General features: G+C 46.7%; 3 protein-coding genes across 3 annotated transcripts; 1 reads left to right on the top strand and 2 right to left on the bottom strand.

Moving 5' to 3' along the window:
- Positions 1-30: 30 nt before the first annotated feature.
- N7455_011370 (cytidine deaminase family protein) lies at positions 31-426 on the bottom strand (the record flags this gene model as incomplete). The annotated part of the gene is made up of 1 exon (XM_040954347.2): positions 31-426. The coding sequence occupies one exon, from the start codon at positions 424-426 to the stop codon at positions 31-33; it is 396 nt and encodes a 131-aa protein (XP_040815051.1).
- Positions 427-5107: 4681 nt separating this feature from the next.
- Positions 5108-6083, bottom strand: N7455_011369 (RING finger protein; the record flags this gene model as incomplete). The annotated part of the gene is made up of 3 exons (XM_040954338.2): positions 5108-5387; positions 5706-5882; positions 5995-6083. 3 exons carry the CDS (start codon positions 6081-6083, stop codon positions 5108-5110), a joined length of 546 nt encoding a protein of 181 aa, XP_040815190.1.
- A 687-nt stretch (positions 6084-6770) lies between these two features.
- Positions 6771-10471, top strand: N7455_011368 (uncharacterized protein). Its single transcript, XM_040954302.2, has 5 exons — positions 6771-6906; positions 6964-7250; positions 7304-7569; positions 7627-9697; positions 9751-10471. The coding sequence occupies exons 2-5, from the start codon at positions 6996-6998 to the stop codon at positions 10402-10404; spliced, it is 3246 nt and encodes a 1081-aa protein (XP_040815266.2). The 5' UTR covers positions 6771-6906; positions 6964-6995; the 3' UTR covers positions 10405-10471.
- The last annotated feature ends 1756 nt before the right edge of the window (positions 10472-12227 follow it).

The raw sequence follows: 12227 nt of genomic DNA, 5'->3' as shown, positions 1-12227 counted from the left end.
ATATATAATGTACTTAATAAAGGTTGCATATTACTCCCTAGGCTCATAAGAATAAGGTAACAGCTCCTTAATCGTAACGGATTTCACCTCTTTACCCTTCTGCACGATAGTCCTAATCTCAGGATGCAAATCATGCAGCACCTGTCGACACCGACCACATGGACTGAGAATAACTCCATCGCCGCCGTCTTCCCCAACAGCAACGATATGCGATAGACGAGGAGTCCCGGCACTGGCAGCCACACCAAGGACCACGAGCTCGGCACATGGTCCGCCTGTAAAGTGAAACACGTTCACGCCGGTGAAAACTTGGCCGTCGGATGAGAGGGCTGCGCTGGCTACGCTGTGATTGTCCGATTTGGGGATGGCATTGATTGTTGTTCTTGCGATTTCGATGAGGTTGGTTTCTTCAGGAGTCAAATCCATGGTGACGAATGAAGGGATTCGATGATTTTTGATAAGAGGTATGTGTAATATTGTGAAATGTTCTAAATCAGGAAAGCCCAGATGGTAGCAAATACAGAATGTGTATATCTTTGGGGGAAATTAAAAAGAAGGGGTAGCTTGAAAGTTGTCTGCATAGCCTGCGGGGAATGCGGAATTCCGAGAGAAATTTCCTATTCCGGTGCCCGATTGCCCAGAGTTGGTTCTGCGGAAGAGGAGAGTATACAATCATGATAATTTAGTGTATAAATCCCGAATGTAAGCAGCTAGTGTGAAAAGCAGGCTAGGAGGAAGTTACGAGCAGATCATCCTTTAAGGGGTCAAACTATGCCATGAAGGCGCCTATTTGGTCGGACTAGACTCTTTTATTTATTTTTTATCATGATTATAGTGACCATACTTCCTTTTATTATGCTGGTGTATGGATATGTAAAACAAGATCTTCCCCTGAGGCATATTTGGACAGATGGACTGTAGGTGTATGAATGTGGATCAAAGGTAGACCTCTGCATAGCCCACAAATGGGCCCATACCCCCGGCCCAAAGCCCAACCCACAGTGGGCTATGGGCCCAATATTCAAAGCCCAACCCAACCCACAGCCCATTAATGGGGGCCCATAAGGCCCCCATCAAAGCCCATTTCTACGCACAAATACAGTCTTGACATGCATAAAGTAGCTGATTAATAGCTGTATTTTACGCAAGTTCCAGCCTGTATATTCAGTATTATTATATTATCACCATCAGAAGTACAATATTGTAGGAATTGAGTAGATATTATACTGAATTCAACATCATGATGCCAGATTTCATACAAAATCACCCAAAAAAGATCCAATTTGACCATGAATTCATACTATTATAGCGTACTGAGTATCAGTATGAAGAGATATATATATTATCTAGATTGAACTAGGTGCATCTTTCTGTTGAAGTATAAAACCAAGTATCAAATTCATGTTTTGTAGGTTTACATGACTGAACTTTATACTGACGGATACCTATCTCTCCTTCTTTGTTTCTGCTTTTATAGATAGGTGATATTATAGCTGATCTCGAGGTAATAGAGGTTTAAAAATATATCCTAAGCCATCGGGTGAAATTTTTTGGATCATAATATTGCGAAATGGACCGGGAAATGGGCTGGGAATGGGCTATCTATGGGCTTTTGATGGGCTAAGCCCACTTAATATGCACGATGCAGCCAATCATATACGAGTATTATAATCATACGTTTCAATTCTGACTAGCACTATGATGAATCCTCTGTTTATTGCATCAATTTGCTGTTTAATGCTACTATCAAGATTCAAGAAGTGGCCTTTTGTAATGTATGACCTTGAAGCTATCCCCCTAAAGCCCTATATCCTTCCTACTATACATTTCATACTATACATCTTCATCTTTGAATCAATCTTCATTATTGAATCGTCAACTGATCATGTCGCAAAGCCAGCAAACCGAGTTTGGATCATCTCAGTTCGACCCATTTGAACCTAACCTCGATACTATATCATTTACTACCTCTCATCAGGCATCCAGCAGCTACTACCGTAGTCGTTTATCGTTTCTTCAGCCGTCTGTTCCTTCGTCAATTGCCTTAGAAGCAGAACATTTTCAGTGCTTTTAACGAGTTGGTCCTGGTAGAATAGGCACTTATTTTCTTTTCGACGCGATGAATCATAGCAATTGGGTTGATTGGTGGTTACAGACCGACTATGGATCTACCAACACGATGATTCTATGGGACTCCTAGCATGGTTCTGCTTCGGAGACTTGGAAACAGTATGAACAAGTGGCGCATGTAGTTTCTGGGAGCCCGAAGGTGATGTGCAAGCGTTGCGGTCTTATCCTTGAGCATCCTTATGGCACTAAGAAACAAACTGGCAACGGTAAGAGTACTGAAAAGGTCAACCGTCATGGTATAACGACTATCACTCGTCATCTGGAAACTGCAGCTTGTAAAAAAGCTATAGGGATACGGAAGTAAAAGGGGGTAATGAGAGGGTTTATTCAATCGGTATATATAGTCCTATCCTTCTTTCATACTACTTACTTATATCAATATCAATATAGGGTCATACCGAAGCGGAAGCATCTTTCTCGTAAGAGGACTGGAACGATCAACTCCTATAATTTATTACCATCAACCGACTCCCATTCCGACTTATCGAAAACCCATCCTTTCGTCTCTTGATTTCGCAATCACAGTTAGCCCCAAGCCCTTTGGATATACTATGCGCTACTACAATTCAACGTCGGCTATCTCTTCGTGTGAAAGAGCGGCAAAAGAATATACTTAGGATGCTACCGGAGCATGTAAGGATCTCAATTGCATTGGATTGTTGGATATCTCCATTTGGGCAAGGATTTATAGCCATTACTAGCTATTTTATCGATACTGACTGGGTCTACCGCGAGGTGCTACTCGGTTTCAAACCCCTTTATGGAACACATTCCGGTGTGAACCTAAGTACAACTGTCATATAGACGGTTACTTAGTATGAAATTGAGGACCGGATATTTGGATTGACTACTGATAATGCGTCGAATAATAAGACTCTGGTTGATACACTACAGCAATCTTTGCTATAACAATCTTTATCTAATGCACGGGATATCAATATCATCCGCATCCCCTGTCTTGCGTATGTGATCTAATTGAGTTTGAACCAGCTACTTAACCGTCTTAAAGCAGTCCCTTAGAATGAGACTACAGAAACCAAATGGACTGAGCAACAAGTTACTCTCGTAAGGGCGAATACAAAAAAACGGGATATCTCGTATACTTTGAAAAGAATACGAGCACTTGCTGTATACATCCGCGCTAGTCCTCAGCGCCGAGATTCATTTATCGCACTTCAACCTTTAGGGCAAGGGATTATGCTTCTCTAAGATGTGAAGACTCGGTGGAATTCAACATATCTTATGCTCCGGCGAGCTAAGAGACTCCGTATCTTTATTATACAATTCTGTGATCAGTTCAATAAGTAAGACTTCGCACTAGATGATGATCAATGGCGTCAGATTGACTATCTTCTTTGTCTTACAAAGCCATTCTTTGATTATATACTTGCTCTCTCAAAGACACGAGATATAACATCATATCTTATCTTTGAGATCTATAATTTGCTATTTGAGCATATTGAACGATCAAAAAGACAATTGAAACGAAAGCGAGTTGTATGGAAGTAGCAGATGCTTACTTCTCTCGATGCTAGCTGGTCAAAATTACGCGACTACTACAAGGAGACTGATAAAATGCGAGGGCATATCTATGCAGTTTGTATAATGCTGTCGCCGGATAATAGATTCTAATTCTTTCTTTCTGATGACTGGTCCGACGCTAAAGAGCTACGGGATCAGTATCGAGTAGCATTCTAGGATGCACTTACTCCAATCCAGGAACGTCTTGATAGTGCTAAGGGCCCGCAAGGGTCTTCTACATCGACACCAAGATCAGTTCTTCACAATCTTATTCGAAGCCAGAAATCTATCCCCAAGTCAAAGCCGGTTGTTGATGAAATAACGCAGTATCTTGATGGCAGTAGGTTGAATCCTTCCGATCACTTATCTAATAGATACTAATGTTGATATAGATATAACTGATTCGGAGCCGCTCTCATTCTGGAAAGAGAATGAATCTCGTTTCCCAGCTATCGCTTCACTTGCACGGGATTATCTTGCAATCCCAGCAACGGGTGCTGGTGTGGAACGTCTGTTTAATACTGCACGCGATATCTGCCATTATCGCCGCGGCTCTTTGAAATCGGGCACCATCGAAGAGCTAATGCTATACCTCTGTACATCTAAGTTTGACCTTGATGTACAGGAAGCGGAGGAATTGAAGCAGTTCTTTACTTCTAATGAGATCGACGCATTGATGGAAGAGAAGGATGAGACGCCGGATGATGTTGAGATTGATGAGATTAGTGATACTGAAGAACAGGGTGATCTATCTGGGGATTTGATAGATATTGATAACTACAGTCTTGACGGAGATGATGATGATGCTGCTGCACCACAATTACCGACTACTCATACTCAGCAGCGTACATCAGGGAGGAAGAGGATGCGAGTTGAGGATGATATGTATGAGCATTATTAATATAATTCAACCACCTAGCATCTATCACTTAATATCTTCTCAATCAATCATATAAGCTTATAAGAAGAAGATGGTTCATGTACGGCTTAGACGGTAATTGGAATACCCAAAAAAACCAGGGAAAAATGCATTACTTATGCAGCTGCGATACATTGGTATGTTTGTATTGTTTGATGAATAATGGGGGCCCATTATGGGCCGAAATGGGCCCTGTGGGCTTTCACTCTGGGCCCATAACCCACCGATGGGCTCGAAGGATGGGCCCAAAGCCCAACCCATTCGTGGGTTGGGTTGGGTTGGGCTATGGGCTTTGTGGGCTATGCAGAGGTCTAATCAAAGGACTGAATGAACACACTTCGTGTCGCGTTGATGGATATCTCAAAGCAAAACAAGGTAAGAAAAAGCCAAGCAAAAGCAAATAGCGAAAAAAAGAAGCAAGAAGCCATATTGATCCCACTTGGCAAACTTTGGAGGGTATAACTGCTGACGATATCAATGGAAATCGCAAACACCCCCACAGGATCATGCATGCAGCAAGTGAATTATTTCTGGAAATTATCCTCGTGTCTCTTCCTCTGGCGAATACGAAGCTTGGCAGATCGGGCACTTGTACCGACGGTATTCAAACCAAGATTTTAGACAATGTTGATGGAAGGCATGCTTGCAGCGGTTCAGTACGAGAACCTCACTATCGGGTGGGGAATGCTGTGCCCCGCAGCTGCAGCGGGGGTCTGGGCGTGTAGTCGGGTTATGATTATGCTGGCCGTGGGCCAGAACGGCTGGGTCGGGACAGGCCAGATATGGGGATGACGAAAGTGCTGAGAGACAGATGGGGCTGGGCGAGTTAGCTTGATTCTAGAAGATTCAGACGATTTGTTTAGGGTCGTTTGCGTGCTCTGCTATCTCTAGCCAAGACCACGTGTGTTTATCCAGGAACGAGGCGAATTGGCATTGGGGCGTATTGGCAGGCGAAAATGCTTTGCCCAGAAACATGAACCCGCCTCAACGAAAACTCGCCGATCCCGATAGGGCGGAGGGACCGAGAGCCCAGCCCTAGTGTCCCCGCACTACATCATCGAGCCGCAGGGCCAAGAGGGTTGAGGGGAGGGGGCCGGAATCGGAGACGTGTGGAATGCTGAGAAATCACACTTACCAAGTATCTTGGCCGTATTGCTGGGCATTGGCAGGCACATTTTGTTCCTCCAACCATCGATCCACAGATACAGGTTGGCCCAACACGTTCTGCAACTGTACCTGATAGACCGGTGGGCGAACTCGGGTTTCGGCCATTGCCCGCGCCGTGCGTCGTCGGTGATGCCACATGATCATGCTGAATGGAAAATCATACAAATCAGTGATCGGCACGTCAGAAGTTCGAGAACAATTCGTATGCATGAAGCGCGCGGGGGAAGTTGCCAAGACTATCGTGCCTCCGTACTTACACCGGAATCATGCTGATCAGGGAAAACAGCGCAACAGCCCCAATCACAACCCCGATTATCTCCTCTCGCGGCATGGAATCGTCCGCCATGAGTGGAGGGTCATATGGAATTTGGGTCCAAGCGAAGAAGATACGAGAAGAAAATAAAAATAAAGAATTGGAGTATCGCCCAATAGACCCAATAAAATGGAGGAATAGCGCAAGGTGAGACAGTGCAACCTAGATCGGATCACTCGGGTCAATCATGTATTCAGGCACCGTGTCCCCAATAATAATTGATGGCCCATTATTTGAGGCAACAAAACAAGTGTAAATCGGGGGTTTTGCCACATAAGAGTAGAAAAATGTCCCGGAGAAGTAGGGGGATTTGAGGCGGAGGAACTCTCGAGCCCCGAAATGCCAAGAAGTTCCAAGAGCCAAGAGCCAAGATGCCCAGAGGTGGGAAATAAATCAGGGAGACAGAAGGCGATGACCAGTCCAGCCAAGGGAATGCCAAGAGTACTCCGCACCAATCATAATCGAAGGATTGTCGCATGGGGACCGGCCGAGGCGTGCCCAGAGTCGTTTGCGTCATCGTCTGAATGGGGAAAGTCAGTATGATGCGCCAAGAAGAGTCCGCTTAATATCGAGATCTGGTAGATGAAGCTTATTGGTTGTCAGAACATCATTTTGCTGGTTCCCCGGACGTCGGACACGATTTCCATCAGATTATTTCCGGTCTTAATAGCCGGCTATCTTTCGCCATCGACTGACATTCTGATCCACGCCTATTTATACTTTGAGACATCCCCCCGGAAGAAAAGAAAAAGAAGGTTATTTCATAGAAGTGTGCCTATTACTCAAAGTAATTGTATGGACTCTCATTTACTTACAGAAACCTTCTATAAGTTGCCCCCTTAAGAGCTTCATAGAAGTACATCTTTCATTCAATTTACCGAATTCACTCAATTCACTCAACTCGCTCAACTAGAGAAACACTCTTACCATTCGCGAAATCGCGTGATGTCGCAGGAAGCCCAAAAAGGCTCTGGCTCTGATAGCCCTGCTGATATTACACAACAACCTCTCTCCCAGCCCGCCCATAGTCTCTCCTTCGAAGACGCCATCGCCGAACTCCAGACCAATTCTGACGATGGTCTAACAACTGCGGAGGTCAAGCAGCGCCTTGAGAAATATGGTGAGAATATACTTGAAGGAGACGAAGGCGTCTCCTTGGCCAAGATCGTCATTCGACAGATCGCCAACGCCATGATGCTGGTAAGTTAGAAGCCGGAAAGACCCGCCAAAGATTAATTGCTAAAAGTTCGTAGGTCCTCATTATCGCCATGGCCGTCAGTTTCGGTATTCAGTCCTGGATCGAAGGAGGTTTCATCGCCGCCGTCATCGCTCTGAATATCGTCGTTGGTGTCTACCAGGATTACGCCGCGGAGAAGACCATGGACTCGCTGCGATCGCTCAGCTCTCCCACTGGTGTAGTCTCTCGCGACGGCAAGACAGCAACCGTCCCCGCAAATGAGATCGTCCCTGGTGACATGGTCGAATTGAAAGTAGGAGACACTGTTCCTGCTGATGTCAGGTATGTACCACAACCCCGCACAGAATTCACCAGAACCCCCATCTAACTCCTTCACAGACTTGTTGAAGCATTTAACTTCGAAACCGACGAAGCGCTGCTAACCGGCGAGTCCCTCCCGGTTCAGAAAGACGCAGAGGCCACCTTCGAGATCGACACCGGCCCAGGCGACAGACTGAACATCGCCTACAGCTCGTCAACCGTGACCCGAGGACGTGCTCGCGGTGTCGTCGTGGGAACCGGAATGAGAACCGAGATTGGAGCTATTGCTCAAGCCCTCCGTGGAACCGACTCGAAGCGTCGCCCTGTTAAGCGCGGACCTGAAGGCGAAACAAAGAAGAGATGGTACATCCAAGCTTGGACATTGACGACCACTGACGCCATTGGCCGGTTCTTGGGTACCAATGTTGGTACGCCTTTGCAGAGGAAGCTGTCTAAGCTGGCACTTCTGCTCTTTGCCATTGCTGTCGTTTTTGCGATTGTCGTCGCTGCGTCGAACGACTGGCGCGGTGATAGCGAGGTTATCATTTATGCGGTCGCGACTGGTCTGGCTATGATTCCCGCCTGTTTGGTGGTTGTGTTGACAATCACTATGGCCGTCGGGACGAAACAGATGGTCCAGCGACATGTCATTGTCCGGAAGCTGGATTCCCTTGAGGCACTCGGTGCTGTTACCAATATCTGCTCAGACAAGACTGGTACTTTGACCCAAGGCCGCATGGTCGCGAAGAGGGCTTGGCTTCCATCCCTGGGAACTTACTCAGTTGGTGCTTCGAATGAACCTCTCAACCCTCAAGAGGGTGATCTGAGCTTGATGCCCGAGCCCCCGGTCAAACTGGGTGCGGAGAATCTAGGTGATGTAGCATCGCCAGATGACCTGTTAAAAGACAACGATACACTCAAGGACTTCCTCAACGTTACTGCTATGGCTAACCTGGCCCATCTCCACCAAAGTGCCACTGAGGGGTGGCAGGCTCGTGGCGAACCCACCGACATTGCCATTCAGGTTTTCGCCTCTCGGTTTAACTGGGGTCTGAATCGCTGGACCAAGGGCGACAAGCCGATCTGGCAACAACAGGCCGAGTATCCATTCGACTCAAGCGTGAAGAAAATGTCTGTTATTTTCTCAAAGCGCGACGACAACTCGGAGAAGAGTCGCGAAATGATTTTCACCAAGGGCGCTGTCGAACGTGTTCTCGAGGCGTGCACTACCATTAAATGGAAGCCCGACTCTGAACCTGTTCCCATCGACGATGAAATGCGTGATGAAATCTTGCAGAACATGGAGGCTTTGGCTAAAGAGGGTCTTCGTGTGCTCGCTATGGCCGGTCGCGAGAACACCTCTCCCGCAAAACAAGGTGGTGACCCTCTTCCCCGCGACGAGGTTGAGAAGGACTTGTCTTTCTACGGTTTGATCGGTCTCTACGACCCCCCTCGTCCCGAGACGGCTGGAGCTATTACCCTGTGCTACAAGGCGGGAATCTCCGTGCACATGGTTACTGGTGACCACCCTGGTACTGCGCGTGCGATCGCCGCGCAAGTCGGAATCATTCCTGCGAATATGGATACAATCGCCAAGGACGTTGCTGATGCTATGGTCATGACGGCTTCCCAGTTTGACAAATTGACCGAAGACGAGATTGACCAACTTCCTACCCTTCCGTTGGTTATTGCTCGCTGTGCGCCTAATACGAAAGTCCGCATGATTGATGCTCTGCACCGCCGTGGGCGCTTCGTGGCTATGACCGGTGACGGAGTTAACGACTCCCCCTCCCTTAAGCGGGCTGATGTCGGTATCGCTATGGGTCAGAATGGCTCTGATGTAGCCAAGGATGCTTCCGAACTGGTGCTGTCTGATGATAACTTCGCGTCTATCATCAACGGCATTGAGGAAGGTCGTCGCATTTTCGATAACATCCAGAAATTCGTTCTGCATCTTCTTGCCGAAAATGTCGCTTTGGCTTTGACCCTGCTTATTGGATTGGCCTTCAAGGATGACACCAACCAGTCTGTCTTCCCTATTTCCCCCGTCGAGATCATCTGGATTATCATGGTTACCTCTGGTCTCCCTGATATGGGCCTGGGAATGGAAATCGCCGCCCCAGAAGTGATGGACCGGCCACCACAAAGCGTAAGTCCCCTTAAACCTCTTCCCTTACAATTCAATTTACTAACAAACCACAGAAACAAGGTATCTTCACCTGGGAAATCATCATCGACACCCTCGTATACGGAGTCTGGATGGCCGCTCTCTGTCTGTCAGCATTCTCTCTCGTCATGTTCAAATGGGGCGACGGCAACCTAGCCCAGGGCTGCAACACACATTACAACGACCCCAACAAACCCTATGACTGTGACACAGTGTTCCGCGCCCGCGCCACTACCTTTACCTGCATGACTTGGTTCGCCCTCTTCCTCGCCTGGGAGATGATGCATCTGCGCCGCAGCTTCTTCCAGATGCAGCCCAACTCGAAGAAAGTCTTTACCCAGTGGATGCATGATATCTGGCGCAACAAGTTCCTTTTCTTTGGTATCATGACCGGCTTCGTTCTTGCCTTCCCTATTATCTACATCCCGGTTATCAACCACAGTGTTTTCAAGCACAGCAGTATCTCTTGGGAGTGGGCTATTGTCTTTGTCGAGACAGTGCTTTTCTTCCTTGGCATTGAGAGCTGGAAATGGTGCAAGCGTGTTTACTTCCGTCGCCAGGACCGAAAGGCTGCGGCTCGGGGTGATGGTGGTGACCGTCGGGATCTGAGAGATTTCAGTCGCTATACTACTATGGACCGTTCGGATACTCAGGCGAGTGAAATGAAGGTGGAGCAGTCTATGGTCTAGATGTCGAATAAACAAATAACCCTCAGATAGCAGAGGATTTTAAATCAATACAAATAGAAGCACGTTATAACATAAATACTTATTAAACCGTAAACCAGCGTTTTGTCATTGATATCGTACATCCGCCAGCCGGACCGAATCCACATAGTATCTATCACTCCATGTGTATCCACAGTTTCACCAGAGTAATTCCTCCAGTAGCAGCGTGCGAAATGCTGTCCCGATCGAAAATCTCACATTCGAAGTTCCGAGCCGGTACAGCTGTGAAAGGGAGGTACAAGCGGACTGGTTGATATGGTTGAAGGTGTAAGGGAATGGGTGCAGATGACCCAGAGAAATATGGAGACTCGGACTTGTAATGGACGAGCCTAGCATTTCCTTTTAGGATGTATTGTTCCCTGTCAACGTCTACTCATCCTCATCCTCAACCAACCTCCTCTTCCTCATCTTCAGTCTCCTCGCATAATTCATCATCCATATTGCACATCTCATAAAAACAACTGGTCCCATTTTTCATCATCCTTATCGCAATAATCTTCATCACACTCGTCGATCGTAAGTTCCTGCAGCTGAGACTCCACATCGTCTGGTAATATTGGCCTGAAGTGGAAATCAATCTTGCCAGGAACTGGCTGATAATCCCGGAATCATGCGCGAGGAGAAATTCCGCAGTGCCTGCATGACCACCAAGGGTAGCCAGGTTTAAGGGACACTGGCTATACGGTCTCGGCGTAGTCCGTATGAGAAGCAATAGCTTGCCAACCAGGGACCTTTTCCCATGCTTGCATGCCCAGGATAACGCCGAGCTTTCGTGGTTTGAAACATTTTGCTTATAAAGGGGTTTCTCAAGCACCGAATATATGCGACCATTGGTGCATCTCAGGCAGAGATCCATGGATGCTGTCCTGGCAGTCGAGGGCGTCTCCGATCATGAGAATTACCTGGGTAGGTAATGTTGGAGCATCATTCCAAGTATGCTTGTTTATGCAGACTGAGCCTTGTTCGGGTGGTTTTGACAGGGTATGTATGCTGTATGTTCAACAACCACAACAGGTAGGTTCTCGAAAGTCATGCTGTTTTTATATAATTAGAAATCAAGCTGGGAGTTATCCAGGGGGGTATCACTAACGCAATGCTCGCACTTTTCCTTTTCGCTCTGCTTGCTGCTAGGGCCCCGGTTATCAGAGCGAGCTTGGTATTTCGGCCTGATTTTATAATAAAGTGTATGTATATATAATAAACAGAGAGCTAGCGATGTGGCTACACGTTCACCTAAACCGTAGAGATCGGCCATTAAAGCCTCGAGCCACAGCTAAGCCATCGATGGCTGTATATATTAGGTGAGGTGCAATATGCACAGCTGTTCATGGCGAGGAAGCTAGATATATTATATAGAGAGTCTCAGTGGAAATGGAAAGTGTTGGAGGACTGACTATTACCAAGGAGGGGAGGAAGCAGAGGAAGAATCATGATCTACTCATAACTAGCAATCCAGGGTTATATACCCGGGTAAAACCATCCGAACAAAGCTCAGTCTGCTAGCAAACATGCATACATGGGATACTCAAAAAGAAAGGCAAACAAAGGGGAAAAAATTCATATGCAGACTGTACGCCAAGAGCGTGTTTTAGCAGGCTGGAAGAATGAAAAGGATAAAGAGCAAAAAAAGCGCATCTTGCCACAGTTACTTCCTGCATAACCAACCTCATTCTTTTTCGATCGTGACGAGAACATTGGTCAGCATCACTTCATTGATCTTTTGAAGAATAAGCGGAGTGGACAAGCAAAAGAAAATGCGCAGCTAAACAGGCAATATAACATTC

This window comes from Penicillium solitum (genome assembly GCF_028829755.1).
Source record: "Penicillium solitum strain IBT 25940 chromosome Unknown utg000009l_segment0_segment0, whole genome shotgun sequence".
NCBI lineage: Eukaryota > Fungi > Ascomycota > Eurotiomycetes > Eurotiales > Aspergillaceae > Penicillium > Penicillium solitum.
This window is presented reverse-complemented; position numbering and strand designations above follow the sequence as displayed.